Genomic DNA, 20,679 nt, shown 5'->3' with positions numbered 1-20,679 from the left:
AGGGTGTGTGTGTGTGTGTGTGTGTGTGTGTGTGTGTGTGTGTGTGCAGATCTACATGCAGAGGACAGAGTGGGACACTTCAGGAGTCTTCCTCTATTGCCCTCTATTTTATTTTATTTTATGCATTATGGGTGTTTTGTTTGCATATATGTCTATGCATTGCTTGCATGCCTGGGTAGGGCAGGCATGAAGAGACCAGAAGAGGGCATAGGATCTTTTGGAACTAGAGTTACTGATTGATGCCATATTGGGACCGGGGATTGAACCTGGGTCCTCTGGAACAACAGCCAGTGCTCTTAACTGCTGAGCCGTCTCTCCAGCCCCACTGCTTTTGGTTGTTGTTGTTTTGTCTGTTCGTTTTTGGTGGGGTCTATCACGGAATCTGAAGCTTGATGGTTGGTTTCCTTTGGGGCTAGACTGGCTGGCCAGCAAGCTCCCAGGATCAGCCTCCCAACACTGGGGTTATAGGCATTTGTTGCCTGGTTTTCACGTAGGTGCTAGGGATTAGAACTCAGGTCCTCTTGCTTTTACGATAAGTACTTGTGCTGGTATGCTTGGTCGTCAACTTGACTACATCTGAAATAGCCATCACAAGTACTAAGAACACAAGTCACTGGGTATACCCGTGAGGGATGTGTAGTGAATTCCAGATGTAGTCAAGTTGACAACCAAGAATAGCCATCCCAGGACTGTTAACCACAGAGACATCCTCCCAACCCCAATTCCCTTCTTTATTACCAGTATCTCTGTTCACCAGTGAGGTTTAAAGCAGAGGGAGTCCTTTGTGGCCTCCATGCTAGCATTTATATATATATGTGTATATTTATCCCTGATAAGCGCCACACTCTGCTCCATGGACTTCATATGTTTTCATTTGTTTCAGCTGCTCAAAGCCTCTCTTACTCCTACTTTGCAGAGGAGGAGACGAGAGAAAGATTAAGTAACTGGTCCAAGCTCACAAAGCTAGTGGGTGACGGAGTGGGGATGCAAGTGGACTCTGTCTGGCTTCAGAGTCCATGCTGCCTCTGTAGTGACTTCTGTGTTTGAACAAAACAAGGCTGTTTCCTCTCTGGGGCAACTGTAGCTCTCGGTTGAGGAAGGTTTGTGCTCAAGCGATGTATTTCAGGATTGGTGAACTGTGTAGTCCACTGGTTACATCTGGACCATGGCTTGTTTTTATAAAGTTTCTTGACACAGTTACACCCACTTTAGGCATGGCCTATGGCTGCTTTCAGAACTCTAGAAAGCCCCAACTACTTCTTATCTGGTTCTTTAAGAAAGAGTATTTGATGGCAATTAAATAAGATGATCCAGGATGGAAGGTCCAGTTTCTTAGGGGAAGAGAATAGAGACAAAGGGATTAGAGCTGTGGTTCTCAATCTTCCTGATGCTGCGACCCTTTAATACAGTTCCTCATGTTGTGGTAACCCCCAACCATAAAATTATTTTTGTTGCTACTTTATAACTATAATTTTGCTACTGTTATGAATCATAATGTAAATATTTGATATGCAGGATATGCACCCACAAAAGGGTCAAAACCCATGGTTGAGAACCACTGGACCAAAGGGAGGAAGTTAGCAGAAGCCACATTAGAAGGAAACATGACCTAAGAAAGGAATAAAAGTTGTTGTGTTAGTTGTAATGATGCCGGATTTTATGCAAAAAATTATTTTGATAGGGTCTTGTTATGTAACCCAGGTTGGCTTTGAACTCAAGGTGTTTACTGTGTCTTGGCCTCCTAAGTACTGGGATTACAAGTGTGTGCAGTCATATCTGGCTTGGGATTTTATTGCTGTTGTTGATGGTGTGTGTGTGTGTGTGTGTGTGTGTGTGTGTGTGTGTGAGATACCAGAGGTTAATGCTCTACTGCTTTCCATGTTTGTTTTTTTACATTTAGGTGTATATGTATGTGTGTGTGTGTGTGTGTGTGTGTGTGTGTGTGTGTGTGTGTGTGTATGTGGGGAGGGTGTTTGTACATGTGAGTGCAGTGCCTTTGAAGGACAGAAGAGGGCATCAGATCTTCTGGAGCTGGAATTACAGATAGCTATGAGGCTCTTAAATGTGGGTGCTGGGAACAGAGTCCTCTGTAAGAGCAGTGCATGCTCTTAACCACCGAACCATCTCTCCAGCCCCATTTCTGCCATTTTTTTTTTAAATATACAGGGTCTCTCACTGAACTTAGAGCTCACTGATTGGCTAGACTGGCTGGCCAGCGACCCCCAAGATCCTCCTTCCTTCAACTAACAGTGTTGGGATTTACAGGGATGCGACGATACCTCGGGCTTTTTATGTGGGTGCTGGGAATGCTTGCCCACTAAGCCACCGCCCCGCGCCCTAGGATCTTTTAAATGATAGTTTTAAGTGATAAGATTTCAAACATGGGGAGGGGGGCGTTGAATTAAATTACTCGTCGCATTGCTACAACCAAATGTCTGGCAAGGACAGCTTAAGGATGGAAGGTTTATTTGGCTCACGGTTCAGGATGAATTCCAGTCCGTTAAGGCAGGGAAGGCCTTTGGTGTGAGTGTAAGGATGCCCACCATATTGTGTCTGTAGTCAGGAAGCAGAGTGGACAGGAAATGGGAGCTGGCCATAAAACCTCAAGGCCAACCTCCAGTGACACACTTCCTGCAGTTAGGCCCCACCTCTCATAGGCACTAGAACCTTCCAGACTGGCAACACCAGCTGGGAACAAAGGAACATAAAGGGAACATTTCGTCATCAAACCACGTTCAGTTATGGAGTGCCCTGGCACTGGGCAGGGTGATGGGGATCAAGAGGGTGGACCTCATGGAGTGTGCAGTCTACTGAAGGGTACAGATGAATGGATACAGTGACCGTATTGAGTCCAGGGCAGAAGAGGCAAATAGGAGGGGCTTCAGGTCTGTACTAGGGAGCAGTGTTGTGTGCTGTGTGAGTGATGGAGATCTGAGAACCTTGAGGAAGAGAGAGATGCCTGGGTTAGGAACCAAAGATCCACTAGACAGTAGTAGCCAGGTAAGTGGATGAGGGCGAGGAGGCGTATTTAAGGCTGACAAAGAAAAGCATGTACAAAGCCATCCCAGCATGTTAAGGCTGGGGCATGATTCCCATCGGGGAAGGAAGTGTTGGGAAAGGAGCTGGGAGGGTGGGGAGACCCATCCTGCTGTGCCAAGCAGTCAGGATTGCATCCTGACATCCACACAGCTTTGCAGAAAGGTGTTTAAGCAGGAGAATGACCCAGTGGGTGTCGCCCAGTGGAAAGCATGCTCTGGCCGCACTGTGCAGCATGGATTAAAGCTAGGATGGGGGGATCAGCACCAGCTAGGAGCAGATGAAGGGTGAAGTGGATTGTTTCCATAGATTCGAAGGAGATCAAACCACTTGGACTCCAGTGAGCTCAGAAATAAAAGCAAAAGAGAAGAAGTACTGTAGGAGAGCAAGGTAAATGTTTGTTATTCAGGAAAAAAGATAAAGAAACTGGAACCGTGGGGTTTGTGGGACAAGCTGACAGGTAGGAGGTAATGAGTGTACTTTGAGGGCGTTGAGTCTGGGAGTTATCCCTGGGCATCCATTGAAGAGGACTGTGAGGTCAGCAAAAGGCGATTGTGGTTCAATTGGGCTACAGAGGAGAAGGACAAAGCTTGGGTTGCAGAATGAAAAACACAGAATATGAGCAGGAGCTACAGGGTGGGGTGCTCCGTTGGTAGAGTGCTTGGCTAGCATGTATGTTACGAGTCTCTGGGTTTGAACCCCAGCAATGCATAGAGCTGGGTGTGGTGGTTCCTTCCAGTAATCGCAGCACTTAGGGGATGGAGGTAGGCGATCCTGAAGTTGAAAGTCATTTTAGGTTACATAGTGAGTTCAAGGTCAGCCTTGGATACACGAGACCTTGTCACAAAAATTAAATGAATGAATGAATGAGTGACAGAATCCTCTGCTCTACAAAACAACAACAACAACAACAACAACAAAACCCCCCACAAGAATGAGAGCTGTCATATAGGAGCAGTATTTGAAGCTATGGCAGCAGCAGACATTTCTCTAAGGAGAGACTGTCGGGAAGGAGAAAGAGGCTGAGAGTGAAGTCCTGGGCACAGTGTCAGCGAAAGACCGGTGCTCAGAGGGACACACGCAAGGCTGGGAGGGTAGAACAGCCACAGAGATAGAAGGGAAACAAACGCCCAAGAAACCAAGATGGGAAAGCACGTGAAATTACATAATCGCCAGGAACCAATAAGGCCCGGGATGTAGCCTTTCTACAGCTCTCCTATGTCCTCAACAGGGAAGGCGGAGGGAGCATTAGAGAGGCAGGCTCAGCAGAGTGATGGAAGAAATGCGTGCGAAGGAGAGGTAAAGAAGCAGAGAGAACAGAGTTGGTTATGAAGGAGAGATGGAAAGGCAGAGGGACGGCCAGAGGGGTAATAAGTGTCACAATGTAGAAAAGACTGAACATGCCTAAGAATTGATGTGAGGACTCGGGGGAAAAGGGGTAGGGAAGCCATCTCTGGGAAGAGGGATAGAGGGTCCTGAGCTCGGTGGAGGGGCCAGCCACCGTGTCGGGAGGCGAGGGGAGAAGGTGGCTCCGGATCTTGTTCCACACACTGCTGTGATAGCATGGAGGAGTTTATTCTTGGTGGCTCCCCTTCTCAAAAGCTGATGGGGAGCTGGTCTCCTAAGAGCCAAGGAACGGGGCTGGGTAGAAAGTCAGAGGACAGACATGAGAAACTGACGAACATTGAATTTGAGAGATGTCTAATGAAAACGTGGTCTCCTGACAGCAGTGACCGAGAGTGAATGAATGACTAACACTAATTTGGATCATTCGGGGAATATCTAGTCATTAATTCTGAGATGCTGGAGAAAACGCTAGGCTCAGAGAAGCAAGGTTTTTTTAATTTTTTTTTTTTTTTTTTTTTTTGAGACAGGGTTTCTCTGTGTAACCCTGGCTGTCCTTGAACCTGCTTTGTGGGCCAGGCTGGCCTTGAACTCACAGAGATCCACTTGTCCCTGCCTTCCAAGTGCTGGGATTAAAGGTGTATGCCATCACTGCCTAACTAAGAAGCAAAGTGTTTTTTTTTTTTTATAATCAGAAAACTCGAAGAGGCAATGCTTTTTAGCCCATCCTATCAGAGAGGCTGAGCTCACTTGCTAGATCCGCACAGATTGAATATGGGAGCCATTAACTTATTGTAGGTCTTCAGCCCTTGGAATGTGGCCACTCCAAATTGAGATGTGATGTCTGGTTAACACACATACTAGATTTCAAAGACTGAGCACAAAAATAAATATTAAAAAAGACATTTAAAAATATAAATTGTAGGTTAAATTTTTTTAATCTACAGGGTTGAATTAAAGATTATTAAAACTAATTTCATTTGCTTTATTTACTTATATTTTCATTTCCTTTGTGTGATGCTTGGGATTAAATACAAGGTCTTTTTTTTGTTTGTTTGTTTATTTTTTTTGAGACAGATTTCTCTGTGTAGTCCTGGCTGTCCTGGATCTCGCTCTGTAAATGAGGCTGCCTCGAACTCAGAGATCTGCCTGCCTCTGCCTCTTGAGTGCTGGGATTAAAGGTGTGCGCCACCACTGCCCAGCTAAATGCAGGGTCTTATGCATATGAGACAACTGATCTGTCACTGAGCTACATCCAAATCCACATGTTTACTTTTGATAAAACTTCTTTTTCTGTACTGAGGATTGAACCTAAGGCCTCATACATACCAGGCAAACACTTTACCATCAAGTTACACCCTCAAGTCTCTGGTATACATTTTTTCCTCTTATTTTATTTTAGGTGTATGGATGCCTTGGCTGAATCTATGTCTGTGGGCCCTTAGTACACCTGCTGCCTGCAGAGACCAGTAAAGGGATGTTACGGATGATTGTGAGCGACCATGTGGGTGCTGGGAATCGAACCCTTATCCTCTGGAAGAGCAGTCAATGCTCTTAACTGCTGAGTCATCTCTCTAGTAGAAGTTAAAAATTACTATTATTATTATTATTTTATGTTTATGGATTGTAGCTGAAGAGTTTTCTCTTCGGGTCCCACCAAACCCTAGCTGTCCAACAGCCCACTTATAAAATAAACACACAGACACTTATATTATTTAAACTGTTTGGCCTAATGGCTCAGGCTTCTAGCTATCTAGTTCTTACATCTTAAATTATCCATTTCTATAAATCTATACCTTGCCATGTGGCTCATGGCATCTTCACATGCTGCTTGTTATGGCGGAAGCTGGCAGTGTCTCCCTTCACCTTCTTGTTTTCTCAGTTCTCCTCTCCGTTAGTCCTGCCTATACTTCCTGTCTGGCCACTGGCCAATCAGTGTTTTATTTATTGACCAATCAGAGCAACACATTTGACCTACAGCCCATCCCACAGTAATGGATGTTTTATTTCCATGTATGTGTGTGCATTATATGTGTGCCGGCTGCACACAGAAGCTGGAAGAGGGCATTGGATCCCCTGGAACTGGAGTTATAGACAGTTGTGAGCCGCCATGTAGGTGGCATGTCCTCTGGATGTGCCGGCAACGCTCTTAACTACTGCCCTCCCTAAGATCAACACTACACCTGTGGTTCACATTTTTTGGTGGGGTGGGCAGCACTCTCCAGGCCTTGGCCAGTAACTTCTCCACTCCTGAATGTAATTGGCAGAAGTATAGCAAAAAAAGTTACAGGCAGTCAACTTCCACATGAACCAAGCTGAGCTCCTCAAAGTATTGCAAAGCCTTTCTCTTCCTCTGTTAGACAGCGCGTGCACCTTGAAGCCGTGCTAATGAGGAAGGCACAGGCGCCTCTTGCTGCCATTCTTATCACTGTGGAGATGAATGTCAGGGTTCATCCCTCAGAGTATTTCTGCTAAGATGAAGCTGGACACAGCGAAGATGATGCTCGCAATGTTCCTTTGGCTGAGGAATTGTGGTCCAGAGGTGTCATTAACGGTGTAGGGCTATGGGTCGCACCCCTCCTTGGAAGCTTGCGTGGCACCCTCTGGTACCATGAAAACTAGTCCTCAGAGAAGAGGCTTTCAGGTCAGATCCAGCTCAGATCCTCTGGGTCCTGTGTCTGAAGTACACGGTGTCATCAGCGATAGGGACTTACCTTCCACCTCTGGGGGGAAACCAAGGACAACAGCAACGGCCTGTAACCTTTTGAGAGTCTGTTAGATGACCCTGACCAGCAACACAAAAGATAGCTCATGTCTGGTGTTGGGATTTTTCTTGGGTCTATGGCTCTTTGAGGGGAGCATTATCAGCCCAGATGGGAAAATTTTATTTGAATTATATATGGAATCGGCGAGGCAGTGGTGGTGCATGCCTTTAATCCCAGCACTCGGGAGGCAGAGACACAGAGAAACCTTGTTTCGAAAAAACAAAACAAAACAAAAATTATATATGGAATCCACAGTTACTGGCTCTCTTGGTAATCCAGTGTCGCAGTTTGGAGAGCAGGAACTGTATTTTCACCAGGGATTATGGAAGAAGACCCAACATTTGCAATTAGAGATGGCTTTTGTCCAAGTTTAAAAACCATGATAGACACTTAGCATTCATAAAACCCCAGGCTTGATCTCCACCATTGCATACTGGCAGCATTGGTGCAAATCTGTAATCCCAATACTTGGGAGGTGGAGGCAGAAGGATCCTAAATTCAAAGTCATCCTTGGAAACATTCTTGGAGCAAGTTCAAGGTTATTCTGGGATAATGAGATCCTATTTGAAAAAAAAAAAAGAAGAAGAAAAAGGAAAGAAGAAAGAAAACACTGAGAGCCCACTCTGGCTCAGCGTGGTGAGGAAATCGAGACACCAAGAGGATGGGTGACCCAAGAGGCTCCGTGGGGAGGAAATGACAGAACTGGGGTTCTGAGTTCAAGCGGTCAAAACCCAAAGCTTGTGTGATTCTCCAATCACACTTCACCTTCTAAATCAAGTAGCTAATTATAAGTCAGGAAACAGAGGGAAGCCCAGCTTCACTGGCTCCAGGGAAAGCTTTGGAAAGAGCGGCATCAATTAGCTGGCCATACTCTGTCCACAGCTGTGTCCCGAGCAGCCCAGGTGAGGCTAGCTCTTTTAGGAGAAGCTTCCTATCTCAAGGATTTTTGTTTGTTTGTTTAATTAGATTTATTATGCACACAGTGTTATATCTGCATGTATCCCTACAAGCCAGAAGAGGGCACCAGATCTCATTACAGATGGTTGTGAGCCACCATGTGGTTGCTGGGACTTGAACTCAGGACCTCTGGAAGAGCAGCCAGTGCTCTTAATCTCTGAGCCATCTCTTCAGTACCCAAAGCTTCCTATCTCAAAACAACTTGATGAGTGTCTAAGGGCCTTGCCTCAGACCTGTGACGCAGAACTCTGGAAGGAAGGCCTAGACCTCTATACTTTAAAGACATTTTTCAAGTCAACGGAGGAAGCATTGCCTTCTTGGTTTATGGTCTGATTTGGAATTTGGACGTGCAGCTAGCTCTTGGGAGAAAGCGGAGAGTTTACTTAAGCCATGTTGAAGGAGTGGACTTGATTGGGGTTCCTTGGGTAGTGCTAATGGTCGTAGCTTACTTATGAATGGCTCCCCAGCCTTCAGAGTGCCAGAGTTCATCTCGGGTGAAGGGGTGGGTATTGTTGCTTTTGCTGCTGCTGCTGCAAGCTGCTCATGAGGGGGAAATCTCAGGAAGGCCACACCACTGACTCTCTCCTCCTTCCTTTTAGCCCTCCAGTGTTATGATGTATCCAGCTGGCCCAGGATCTGGTGACTCCCCGGAGGGCTTCCCTGAACAGCCGAGGCTCCAGCCACAAATTGGAAATGGCACAGCTCAGACACTGGGTACTGGAACTGGGTGTACAATGTGGTCCTTCTCCCTTAGGTCATAGCTGAGGCAGAAGATGGAGGGTGATAGACAAGGGGAGAGAAATTCCAAGGGGTCTTCGGTTAGTACAGACTTGATGGAAGAACTGGCCTTCGCTTAAGCCGACACACACTTTATCCAGTCATTAGTCCCTTCTATGTGACTGACTGTCTTATATATTTTGAGTCAAGGTTTTTGTAGCTCTGGCTAACCTGGAACTCAAAGAGATGCACCTGCTTCTGTCTCCAGAGTGGTCTACCACGCCCAGCTTTAGTTTTCTATTGCTGTGATAAAACGCCACGACCAGGACAATTTTCAGAAGGAAGGGTTTATTTGGAGCTTACAGTTGCAGAGAGCTAAGAGTCCACGATGTCAGAGCAGAGGCAGCAGGCATGTGGTAGAACGGGAGCTGAGGGCTCACATCTCAAGCTGCAAGGGCAAAGAGAAAAAACTGAAAATAGTATGAGTCTTTCGAGATCTCAGAGCCAGCCTCCCGCGACAATACACTTCCTTATTCAGACTACCACACTGACCTAGTATTAGGTATACTAGAGATACATGGTAAACACACCGTCAGTCACACTTGGTTCCTGGTATTGAGGAGTCCTTCTTTCATTCCAATGGGCCACTCATTTTCACCTCATGATAAACACACAGCCCACCATTCAGTCTTGGTCCCTGATCTTGTGGAGTCTCCTCTCCTTCCATTTCTCCCTCCCGATGAGAGGGGCACACCTTTCCCCCATAACCCATTTGGAACAGGTGGAGGAGGTAAAAATCTCATGTGTTCGAAGAAAAAGAGGACTCCATTTGTGACCTAGAATCTGAGCTGGGAAACAGTAAAGGCCAGAAGAGGTGTGGGCATGAGGAAGAACTTGTCCCCTGTCCTCTCGGCTCAGAAGGGTTAGTTACAGAAGTTATGCCCAGACGTCTTAGCGCAAAGTCCAGTCTTTCGTATTACAGATGAGGAAAGTGTCAAAAAAGGGTATATGATGTTCCACACCTAGGTTGTAGTAGAAGTGAGAATAAAATTGGGCTCTTAAAGGTACTTAGAGCCTCCAAGGGGCCCCTTCATTTTATTATTTGTATTTGTTTATTTAAATGAACTTTTAAAGTTGGCATACAAGAGTAACGGGATTCACTGCCCGGCTGTTCCGTTGCCGTGGCAGCCGGCGCCTTCCAAGGCAGCCCCTCCCCTCGCAACACCCCCCCCCCACACGCTTACTCCCAATAAAGTTGTTGTTGAAGCGATGGCCGGGGGCGGGGCCTGGGCGGTGTGGAGGCGGAGCTTGGGCGGCTCGAGGCCGAGCTTGGGCGGCGTGGGGGGCGGAGCCTGGGCGGCGTGGAGGGGGAGGAGCCTGGGTGGCGCGGGGCGGGGCCTCACAGAGGGAGACCGGTGTGCGGCGGCGGCCGTGTGTGGAGGGGCGGCGGCGCGGGCAGGCGGCCGGCCATGATCGCGTCGTGCCTGTGTTACCTGCTGCTGCCGGCCGCGCGCCTCTTCCGCTCCCTCTCAGGTACCGGCCTCGCGTCCCGCGGGGCGGGGAGCTGGGGCTGCGCCCTGTGGCGGCGGAGGAGGGGCGGAGGGTCCGCGGGGCCCTAGGGTGGAGGGAACGGGCGGGCCTCCCACCCGCGGTCCTCGGCTGGCGGCCAGGTGTGGAGGTGGTGGCTCTTTGAACCCCGGTCCGCGGGCCGTTCTGGCCCCACGAGGCTCGGGCTGGCCGGCGACTCTCGTGGGCAGCCCCTCCTCACGCTGTGGTCTGGTGACGTCGGGCCACGGTTAACGTGGACCCGGGGCTGGGGCAGGGGGCGCCCTCCTGGGCTGTGGCGGTGGTCCTGGGGCAGGCGGAGACACTCCCGGGGGGTCGGGAGCGGTGGCCACCCCGGACAGGCGAGGACCGGACTTCTCGGCAGGTAGAGTCGGGGAGCGGTGTGCCCTGAGACGGTGGGCTGGCTTCACCGAGGCTTCTCACGGCGGCCTGTCATCTGCTGGCCCCCGGCGGTTCGAGTCTAGTTGGAAAAAAACAAAACAAAACAACTTCGTGCTCAGAAGCCAGAGGCGTGTCTGGAGCAAGTGTTGAGAGAGAGAGAGAGATGTGATAGGTTGGATGCCTTAGTGAGGGAGGTGGTTGTCACTTCTGCACAATCTGCCTTCTCTCTGCTTTTGAGATCCGCAGGCTTTCATGCAACCCCGGTTTTTCTCTGAGGTCCCGCAGGATTCCCAGACTTCCCCGGTAGCTTAGGGAAGGGCAGTGTCAAGAAGGGTTTTCATAGAAATAAGAGGCCCAACTGCATTCTGTGCTTTTCGTTTGTGGAGCTGCACTCTGTGGGTGACGGATACTATATTTTCATATCAAATATTAAAATTTTAAAAACATTTGTCTCCACTAGACTGCTAGCTTCAACAGAGCAGGGCCTTGTCCATTTGTTCACTGTATCTCATGCCAACACATGGCCTGCTGGCCGTCATGGGTTTCCAGAGGCTTCAGGAAGGGGTGTCCATACTTCTCAGGCATGGGAAATCCTACAGAAGTCACTGTTTACAGAGAACCCAGCATAGTCCTTTCATTAGGTGGCTACCTAGTCTCTACAATGGTAGTCTTAATATTAGTCCTCAGGTTTCCCAGTCAGTAGAATTCTGGGGATTTTAGAGGAGCCTTCCATCCACACATTATAAAGTGACAAGTATATTAATTTTGTATATTTGGTATTTTGAAAAAGCTTTGTTTAAGCAGCATTCTCCTCTTGAAAAACAATCACCACCAAAGCTCCTCTGGCATGTGCCATATATAATGTTTCAAGGGACAGATAGTTAGCAAGTTGGTAACTGAATCCCAGCGACCAGCCTGTGGCTTGAGAGCGTTCTTGACGTTTTTAGAGTAGACCATTTATTGTGTTATGTTTGGTGGCATCCCTGCCCCTTAACCAATGGCACTGTCACAGTTGTGGTCCCACAGTGGCTCTGGACATTGTCGTTCCCTAAAGGCAAAATCTGCCTCTCTCACCTAGTTGAAAAATACTGATTTAATTTTTTTTTTTTTTTTTGGAGACAGGGTTTCTCTGTGTAATAACTGTGGCTTTCCTGGAACTCACTCTGTAGACCAGGCTGGCTTCAAACTCACAGAGATCCGCCTGCCTCTGCCTCCCAAGTTCTGGGATTAAAGGCGTGCGCCACCACTGCCTGGCCACTGATTTAAGTTTTAAAAGATTTATTTATTATTCTGTGTGTGTGTGTGCACAAAATGTGTGTATGTGGTGGTGGTGGTGGGGCTTGCCATGGTTGGCGGAAGTCTGAGGCCAGCTTGTGGATTTGGTTCCTTCACCCTTTTCTTCGGCAAGTGCCTTTATTTGCTGAGCCATCTTGCTGGCCCAGATTTACCACTTATTTAGAGGGACATAAATTCATATAGGTCACATGGATATTTGAATTTTCACCATTTTGAAGTTTTTCATTCCTCTAAAAAATTGTCGATAAAACGAGTGTCTGATGATTGTGGGCCATCATTGTGTTCATGTCATTTGTTCCGACATGTAAATAAGCTCTGGTGTGTGTGCATGTGTGTTTTGGGAAGGGAGTTACTTGCTGTCATCAAAACGTTACTTTGAAGCTCCCATTTTAGAGTTCCCTGCCTGCTTTATCGCCTGTTGGCTGTCATTCATGGCCGCCACAGCAGAGATGACAGCTGTCTTGTCACTGTCGGTTGCTGGTGCCTTCTGATTTACAGTCTGATGTGTTATGGAGTGAGAAAACAGATAATGAGGTTTGTGAAAATGTTATGGGTGGAATAAATAGCTCTGGGAAGAGACCTAGGGGTTTTGTTAAAAAGTAAGTTGGTTTTTTTTAAGACTGTCCACTTTATTGTATCATTTTTGGAATGCTTTCATAGATTAGGGAGTCTATAGAGCTTGAAAACTCTTGGGAGTTACCTGGTTTGAACAACTCTGGTTTTCATCTTAAGGTCAAGAGTAAGCCCTTCTGAAGGAGCATTGTTTAGGGTCAGTTTTGTTCATTTTGTTATAAGGCTATGCTTCTGGATTATTTCATGGTCATGTGTTAGTTCTAATATAATGTGGTTTTCAGGACCCGAGAGTTGATGTTAGAAGTAGTGTCTTCAGGACTGGAGAATGGCTCAGTGGTTAAGAGCACTGGCCGTTTTTCTAGGGAACCCAGGTTTGGTTTATTCCCAGCCCTCATGTGGTAGCTTACAATAATCTGTAACTCCAGGCCCAAGGGATCCCACACCATTATCTCACCCCTGTGGGTACCAGGCACTTACATGATACACAGACATGCATGTAGACACAGACATACACATAAAATGAATAAATTAAAAATTAAACAGTAGGGTTTACTTCCAGGAAAAGGGATGAGGTTGTGTGCGCCTATCTGTGTTCTAGGTTATCCCCTGGATTAGCTGTTCTTGCATTGAAATTTATTGGGTCCCTGCCATGCACGTTGGTTAATACTTGTAAAGCAATTAAAACAGTGTCTGGCGCATAGAAAGCACTGCTAAGACGATGTTCCAGGTATTAGGTTGGGAAGGCTATGACAGTACAATATGAGCAAGCTGGATGTGGCTGTTGCTCAGATGAGGCTCCTGTGCTAGCAAAGGAATACTGTGGAATGAGTGCTGCTGTCTTCTTATAACCTCATACTTTGTTTCCTTTCTAGATGCTTTCTTTACATGTCGAAAAAATGCCCTTCTGGCGAAGAGCTCGTCCCCCCAGGTAGAGGGTAACTTTGCCATGGCCCCTCGGGGGCCTGACCAAGAGGAGTGTGAGGGCCTGCTGCAGCAGTGGCAAGAAGAAGGTTGGAGCCAGGCACTCTCGACTGCGAGTGAGGGTCCTCTTGCAGATAAAGGACTAGCTGAGAGCAGTCTGGCACTCCTGATGGATAATTCTGGAGAACAGGATGCTGCCTCGGAGGACAAGTGGTCCAGCAGGCAGCTGAGTGACCTTCGGGCAGCAGAGAACCTGGACCAGTCTTTCCCTGAGGTGCCAGGGGAGGAGCCACTGGCCGAGGTTGAGGGCCCTTTGTGGGCAGCTGTCCCTGTGCAGACAGGGCCCCAGTATGCAGACTGCGCTGTCCTCCCAATGGGCGCAATGGCTGCAGAGCAGTGGGAAGAGGACCCTGCAATGGTGGCCTGGAGTATAGCACCGGAGCCTATGCTCCAGGAAGAGACTTCCATGTGGCCCTTTGAAGGCCTGGAGCAGCTGCAGCCTCCCCCGATGGAAATACCCTATCATGGTGAGTCTGGCAAGCAGCATAGAGAGCCCCGTGCAGGTCGTTTGGGAAAGATCCTGTGGTGGGGAGTTCTGCTGCTACATTTATTTGACTCCTGCAGGATCAGATATTGGGGGTGTCTTAAAGGTCATCATACCTGTCCTCAGGGGCCAGATGAAACGTCACAGAGCAGAGAGGCAGTGGGACCTGTCTGATGTCTTGCAGTTAGGCAGGGGGAGAACTGAGGCCCAGCCTTAGCTCTGGTACTCTGCACTGTTGCTCTGCAGACGTGACACAGGGTATTGTGGAGGCAGGGGTAGAGAGCTCCCAGGGCCTCCACTCTGCCTCAAGGAGAATAACAGAATAACTGGTTTCATTTATGTTGCTTTTTTTTTGGTTTTTCGAGACAGGGTTTCTCTGTGTAGCTTTGGCGCCTTTCCTGGAACTCACTCTGTAGCCCAGGCTGGCCTGGAACTCACAGAGATCCGCCTGCCTCTGCCTCTCGAGTGCTGGGATTAAAGGCGTGCGCCACCACCGCCCAGCTTGTTTATGTTACTTATATTGGGAGTCTATGAAGATGTGAAGAAAATTCTATGGCTTAAATAGGTTTGAAATCCGTTCAGGTGCTTCATAGTATCACCAGAAACCAGGTACAGATACAGAAAGCACTCAGGGTTGAAATTACTCTCGACATGTCTTTAACCCCAGGAGACTATTAATCATACCCACTGCATTATTCCCCAGAGACTCGTGGTTATGTCATAGGTGGGAACTTGTTAGACTCCTAAGTATTCTTGAGCATATGCTAGTGCTAGGTAGCCAGGGGATACAGTGATGGACAGGCTGAGATATTTCTAGCTCTGAGGGCTTTACTATCAGCTCTGGAAAATGCCCTGAGAGGAATGGATGGCAGGGGCAATGGAGAAAGAAACCTCAGGCATGACACTGTGACTTTGGGTAGTAGTGGCTTGGCCGCTGAACAACCTGCAAATTCTTCTCTTGACCCCTCTGCAGAAATCCTGTGGCGAGAATGGGAGGATTTCTCCACGCAGCCAGATGCTCAGGGTCTGGAGGCAGGGGATGGCCCTCAGTTCCAGTTCACTCTGATGTCGTATAACATCCTGGCCCAGGATCTGATGCAGCAGAGCTCAGAGCTCTATCTGCATTGCCATCCAGATATCCTCAACTGGAATTACCGCTTTGCCAACCTCATGCAGGAATTCCAGCACTGGGACCCTGATGTGAGTGAAGAGGGAGACGCACCATCTTGCCTAGGTGTAGGACCCAGGCTGTTTTCTGACGCTTAGGGAGAATGAGATCCTACTCCTTAGCTTTTCAGATGATGACAGTTGTGCCAGACAAGCTAAGATTATCTTTTGGCTCCATGGATGGCAGACAGGTTTGAGCTTGCTTGCCCTGGAGTGAAGTATTTTGGGCAGATGCCAAGATGATTCTCTAGTATACATTTTCTAGCACCCTTATACAGGAATTCACAGGGTGGGGAAGCCTAACACACCTGCTCTTGCTGGTGGTGGCTATCTGTCTGGGAAGTCAGCCCTGTGGGAAGTTTCACTATGACCCTCAATCTGGTCTGGGGGCCTGCTCCTAGGGAGTAGGAGTCGTCACATCGCCTCTGGCCCCCTGGAGTGATTGGTTCTCTTGTCATTTTCCCAGATCCTGTGTCTTCAGGAAGTCCAGGAAGACCATTACTGGGAGCAGCTGGAGCCCTCTCTGCGGATGATGGGTACTGCAGCTCCCCAGCGTGTGCGCCAGCCCTTCCTCCTCCAGCCCTGCAGACTCTCTCCTCAAGAGACCTCCTCTTCTTTGTCTTAGTAAACCAGCAGCCTTGCCAGTGGGCTAGTTCTTTTCCTGTGGGGCTGAGAAAGTAGAGCTCTAGTTTTTGAAATCTTTGAAGTAACAAACTCCATGAACTCCATGAGACTGCGTGTTAGTCACCCCCTTTTACAGACGAGAAACAGGTTCCAAAATTTGGTTTGACTTGCTCAAATTCCCCAAACTACAAAGTTAGTAGGTTGTGGAGTCAGGACTCCCGCTTGTCTGGCTCTAGATTCAAGGCACTAGGGACTGGGGAAGCCACATTGCTGGTAACCCTGTGGGTCACAGGACCTCCTTTGGAGCCAGTTTTGCCTCTGGTGACAACCTCTGTTCTTCCTGTCTTGTGTTGCTTGTACGCATCTCTTGTTCCTCCCCTTTCTGGTCCCTCAGGCTTCTGGTTATGGGTGTAAGGGAGTCTCTGTAGAACCCAGAGGTGGCAAGAACTCACTCTTACGGGGCTCCAGGATCAGTGCCTCAGGCACAGACCCTAGTGCTGCTGCAGTGGTCGGAAGGGATTCAGGATTCACCGACTCTGACCCGTCTCCATGGTGGTGTTTCCTTACAGGCTTCACCTGTTTTTACAAGAGGAGGACTGGCTGTAAAACGGATGGCTGTGCTGTGTGCTACAAGCCCACCAGGTTCCGTCTGCTCTGTGCCAGCCCTGTGGAGTTCTTCCGACCTGGGTTGGAGCTCCTCAATCGGGACAATGTGGGCTTAGTGTTGCTGCTGCAGCCGCTGGTCCCAGAAGGTCTGGGGCAAGTCTCAGTGGCTCCCCTATGTGTGGCAAATACCCACGTCCTGTACAACCCGCGTCGGGGTGATGTCAAGCTGGCCCAGATGGCCATTCTTCTGGCCGAGGTGGACAAGGTGGCCAGGTTGTCAGATGGCAGCCACTGCCCTATCATCTTGTGTGGGGACCTGAATTCTGTCCCTGACTCACCTCTCTACAACTTCATCAGGGATGGAGAGCTCCAGTACAATGGGATGCCAGCCTGGAAGGTGAAGTGGGCAACCACTGGGGTGGGGACATGGATGAGGGAGGGGCTGGGCGCTGGCATCAAGTGCTGCTTCGGTGGTAGCCGACTGTGGCTGCTGGTGTGGAAGAGCAGTGTCTGCTCCTGGAGGCTGGCAGCACATAAGTACCTCCAGCACATCGAACACCTTCCCATTTGTATCATCTTTAGTGTGCAAGTGATTCTTATAAATTGTTTAAGAATTAAAACACAAAATAAGGGAAAATATCCCTTTATTGCCCAGATCCCCTACCATCCATGTAGTGGGAAGTGACGACTCCAAGTTTAGCAGAATTCTCGAATTTACAGTGGAATTTATGCTCCTAGAGTAGTATCTCAGTTTACATTTATCAAACTCTTAGCTGTGTGTCAAGTAATTTTGAGCACTTCACATGGATCATCTCTTCAATTTTCCCTGTTCCTGTCATTGCTTCCATCTTGATAAATGCAGGAACTAAGGCACAGAGATGGTAAATAATTTTGTTTAGGTCATGCAGTTAGTGGAGGGCTCAAGAATTGTAACCACGTGGTCTGGCCTTTAGTACTGTGCTGTGATCCCCATAACAGGAGATATGTACGTCCACCACATTTGTTTATCAACACAACACAGTACTGTTTTTGTTTGGGGCTTTTTTTCTTTCAGTCAATAATTTGCATTTGAATCTAATTTCTTACAGCTGCCACATAGTGGTAGCATAGATAGCTCATGGTTTTATCAGCCTTTGCTGACTTTGTTGTACATTACTTAATCCCTTTGTTCCTCTCTTGTCTCTTCTGGTTCAGCTTATTGCTTAATTTTTGGCAGAGCACAGTGGAGAAGGGACACAAAGTGACAGGACTGTTATTGAGCACTTGGGCTTTTATTTGAATGCGGTTACTTAAGTGCTGGCAGGGTCCTGGTTGCCTAGAGCAGGGCAGTAGCCTGCTCTACAGGAGCTGCCTTCAAGAAGCTCAGGGGCAGGAGAATTTGCTGAGTGCCTACCAAATGACAGGCACTGTTAGGCATGGCTGTGAGAGCGCTTGTTTCGGAAACCAGACAGCCCTGCATTCACATCCCTGCTCTGCCATCCTGGCAAGTCAGCGAACTTTCTCAGGCCTCTTTGCTTCATCTGTGCCCTGAGATTTAGTGGGACCAACAGTAGATACTTTATGATTACATGAAATGGTGCATGTGAAGTTTTCAGTGCCTCGTTCAAAGGGAGCAGTCAGTAATTGGTAGTGGTTATTATTAGTGTAAGATTTTTATTGTATTATTAGTATTAGGGTCCCATTTCCTAGCAAAGGATAGTAACTTAAAGAACATAAGTAACTTGTCTAAAGTCACAGCTATTAAGTGGCCATTCGGTTCCAAGTCTCTTTTACTCCGGATTATAGACAATGTTGATGTCCTTTCATGTGCCTTTGCACATGGTTAGCATTCAGATATCTGTTGTTAAATGAAGTAAAGGGAATTTTGCTGCCCACACTGGGGCTATGCGGATGACTGATATTGCTGAATGTTTCCCCCATGCGCTCTGTCCGTTCCCAGGCTGCTCATGACCTTGACTGAGGATGGTGACGTAGATACGGTAAAGTGCTTGGTGCATTCCCCGTTTGGTTTTCCCCTGTGGTTTCCCAATTACAGACTCAAGGAACTGACTTTGATCTAGAAGATGCAGAGTTGAGGATGGCAGGATAAACTGTATCCATTACAAATTAAAATCTGTCGAGATTCGGCCTCCCTGGTGGAGGATTGCGTAGATTTTTCTGAGGTGAACCTTAGGACCACATGCTCATACAGAATGTTCTGTTTTCCTTGACTTGTTCTTCACTCTCTTTCCAGTCTTTCCTATCTCATGGACATTTAAGTGTTTTAGTGAGAATGTAATGTTAGAATTCGTTCCTTATTGCTGCCTTCCCCTGAGATTTACGTGGCTTGCTCATTTCATGTGTACACTGTCTGATTGTGTGTGTTTGTATTTGTTCAAATGCCCCCCACATGAGTCGTTTCCATTTTCTGTCTTGGCCTCCTCACCCCCACCTTGCTCTTTCTTGTAGGTTTCTGGACAGGAGGACTTCTCTCATCAGCTTTACCAGAGGAAGCTGCAGGCCCCACTGTGGCCCAGCTCCCTGGGCATCACTGATTGCTGCCAGTATGTCACCTCCTGTCATCCCAAGAGATCAGGTAAGCACTTCTTCTTTCGTTTGTTTGAAGTGGGTTTTTTGTTTGCTTGTTTTTTGTTTTGTTTTGTTTTTGTTTTTTTGCCTGCATGATTCTGTATCCACCATGTGTGTGCCTGGTGCCTTCAGAGGCTAGAGGAAGGCCTCAGATCCCTTGGTACTAGAGTTAACAGATGCTTGTGAGCTGTCACGTGGGTGCTGGGAACCAACCTTGGGTAACACAAGCAAGAGTAACTTGTGCTTTTTTTTTTTTTTTTTCCATCACAGGCAATTTATTTTGTTCTATTCATTCACAGTTAATACAGAAAATACTTGGAAACATTTCCATATAATGTTTGACACAGAAATCATCAAATAGAAGTATACAATGTTGATAGGAGGCAGTACATTTATAATTTATAACCCCAAATGTATTTATAAATTAGAAATGGAAAGATCTACAAATGAAATTATGAAGGTTCACCAAAGTCATTTAATCTGTCAGTTTCTCATTCATTTTTATGTCTTAGTAATATTCTATTGTATGAATAAGCCACATTTTATTTCTCTCCAGTATTTGATAGCTATTTAAGTTGTTTTAACTTTTTTACTATTAGCAACACACTGCTGTAAACCTTCATGTACATGTTTCATAGGTGCACATTTTCAGTAGTTTGAGGATATATTCCTAAGGGTAGAATTGTTGAGTAACAGAGTAACAATGTTTTGCATTTTGACCAACCACCAAACTGTTTTGCCAAAGTGGCACGCCATTTTACAATCTCACCAAATCCTTGTTTTTAAGGCTCTTATTTTTGTACAAAAGCATTCAATCATTCTGTCAGACCAAACCAGGAAAAGTAAGCTATAGTTCAGAGCTGTTCTATTCCATTTACTATGCAAAGCCATTCTTGGCGTTTGCAACTCTCAGCCCTTTTGAGTATTCTTGCAGTGTTCACCTTTTCCTCCACCACTTTTTTTTTCTTCTTTTTTTCTGGTTTATTTCTATCTATTGCAAATGTATAAAAAATCCTCCATCAACGCTGCTGATAGCAGCAGAACCTTGAGAAATATACCTTTGGTTTGCCTCAGAAAAGGAACACATATTGTACTGTAAAGTTTATAAAATTGGCGCAAAACATTGTGATAATGTTACAATACCAGTTTTAAGAGTTCAGTGACTAATGGGGAGCCGATGGGATACATGCAGAACTGTGAAAGCGATCTCACTTAGCCAGCTGTACACATAGACTGTAAATCTACATTCAGATCATTTCTGAACTAAGACTATCATCTCAGTTTATCTGTTGAGGTCAACTAGGAAACCCTAGAATATACCTTGATTTTTGCAAAAAACAAAATAGGGGGAGGGGTTTCTTCAGCATTTCAGTTCACAAGTAATAGTATCCTAACAGGCAAAGTGTTCTCTCACTGTCAACATAGAATGAACTGCTGCTGGAGGTCAACTTGGGCTTTAATTTGCATTAGCACTTACATGCATAGTAGTCCAAGTTGTTGACCTCATGACTTTAAAAAGTAACTCTAAAAAAGTAAAATGGCCCTTCTTGGAAGACTAAAGAAAGACATCCAGCCATAGTTGTAAAAAGTCTCATCAAAACAATATACCCTTTT

General features: G+C 47.0%; 1 protein-coding gene across 3 annotated transcripts in view; it reads left to right on the top strand.

The window, feature by feature from the left end:
- The window catches only part of Angel1 (angel homolog 1), a 40,067-nt gene that overhangs the window by 1,570 nt on the left and 17,818 nt on the right, over positions 1–20,679 (top strand). The window contains exons 2-7 of one of the 3 annotated variants that reach the window (XM_037210738.1): positions 8,702–8,816; positions 13,508–14,083; positions 15,074–15,300; positions 15,734–15,803; positions 16,461–16,894; positions 18,946–19,072. In XM_037210738.1, coding sequence (XP_037066633.1) covers positions 8,714–8,816; positions 13,508–14,083; positions 15,074–15,300; positions 15,734–15,803; positions 16,461–16,894; positions 18,946–19,072 — 1,537 coding nt within the window. In that variant the 5' untranslated portion in view covers positions 8,702–8,713. Of the gene's footprint in view, positions 1–8,701; positions 8,817–10,218; positions 10,353–10,538; positions 10,750–13,507; positions 14,084–15,073; positions 15,301–15,733; positions 15,804–16,460; positions 16,895–18,945; positions 19,073–20,679 lie in introns of those variants that run through there. The other 2 variants (XM_028876183.2, XM_037210739.1) reach the window with 2 other exon arrangements.

This window comes from Peromyscus leucopus, chromosome 14, assembly GCF_004664715.2.
Source record: "Peromyscus leucopus breed LL Stock chromosome 14, UCI_PerLeu_2.1, whole genome shotgun sequence".
Classification (NCBI taxonomy): domain Eukaryota; kingdom Metazoa; phylum Chordata; class Mammalia; order Rodentia; family Cricetidae; genus Peromyscus; species Peromyscus leucopus.
The sequence above is the reverse complement of the archived record's forward strand: the minus strand, read 5'-3'. Positions and strand labels throughout refer to the sequence as shown.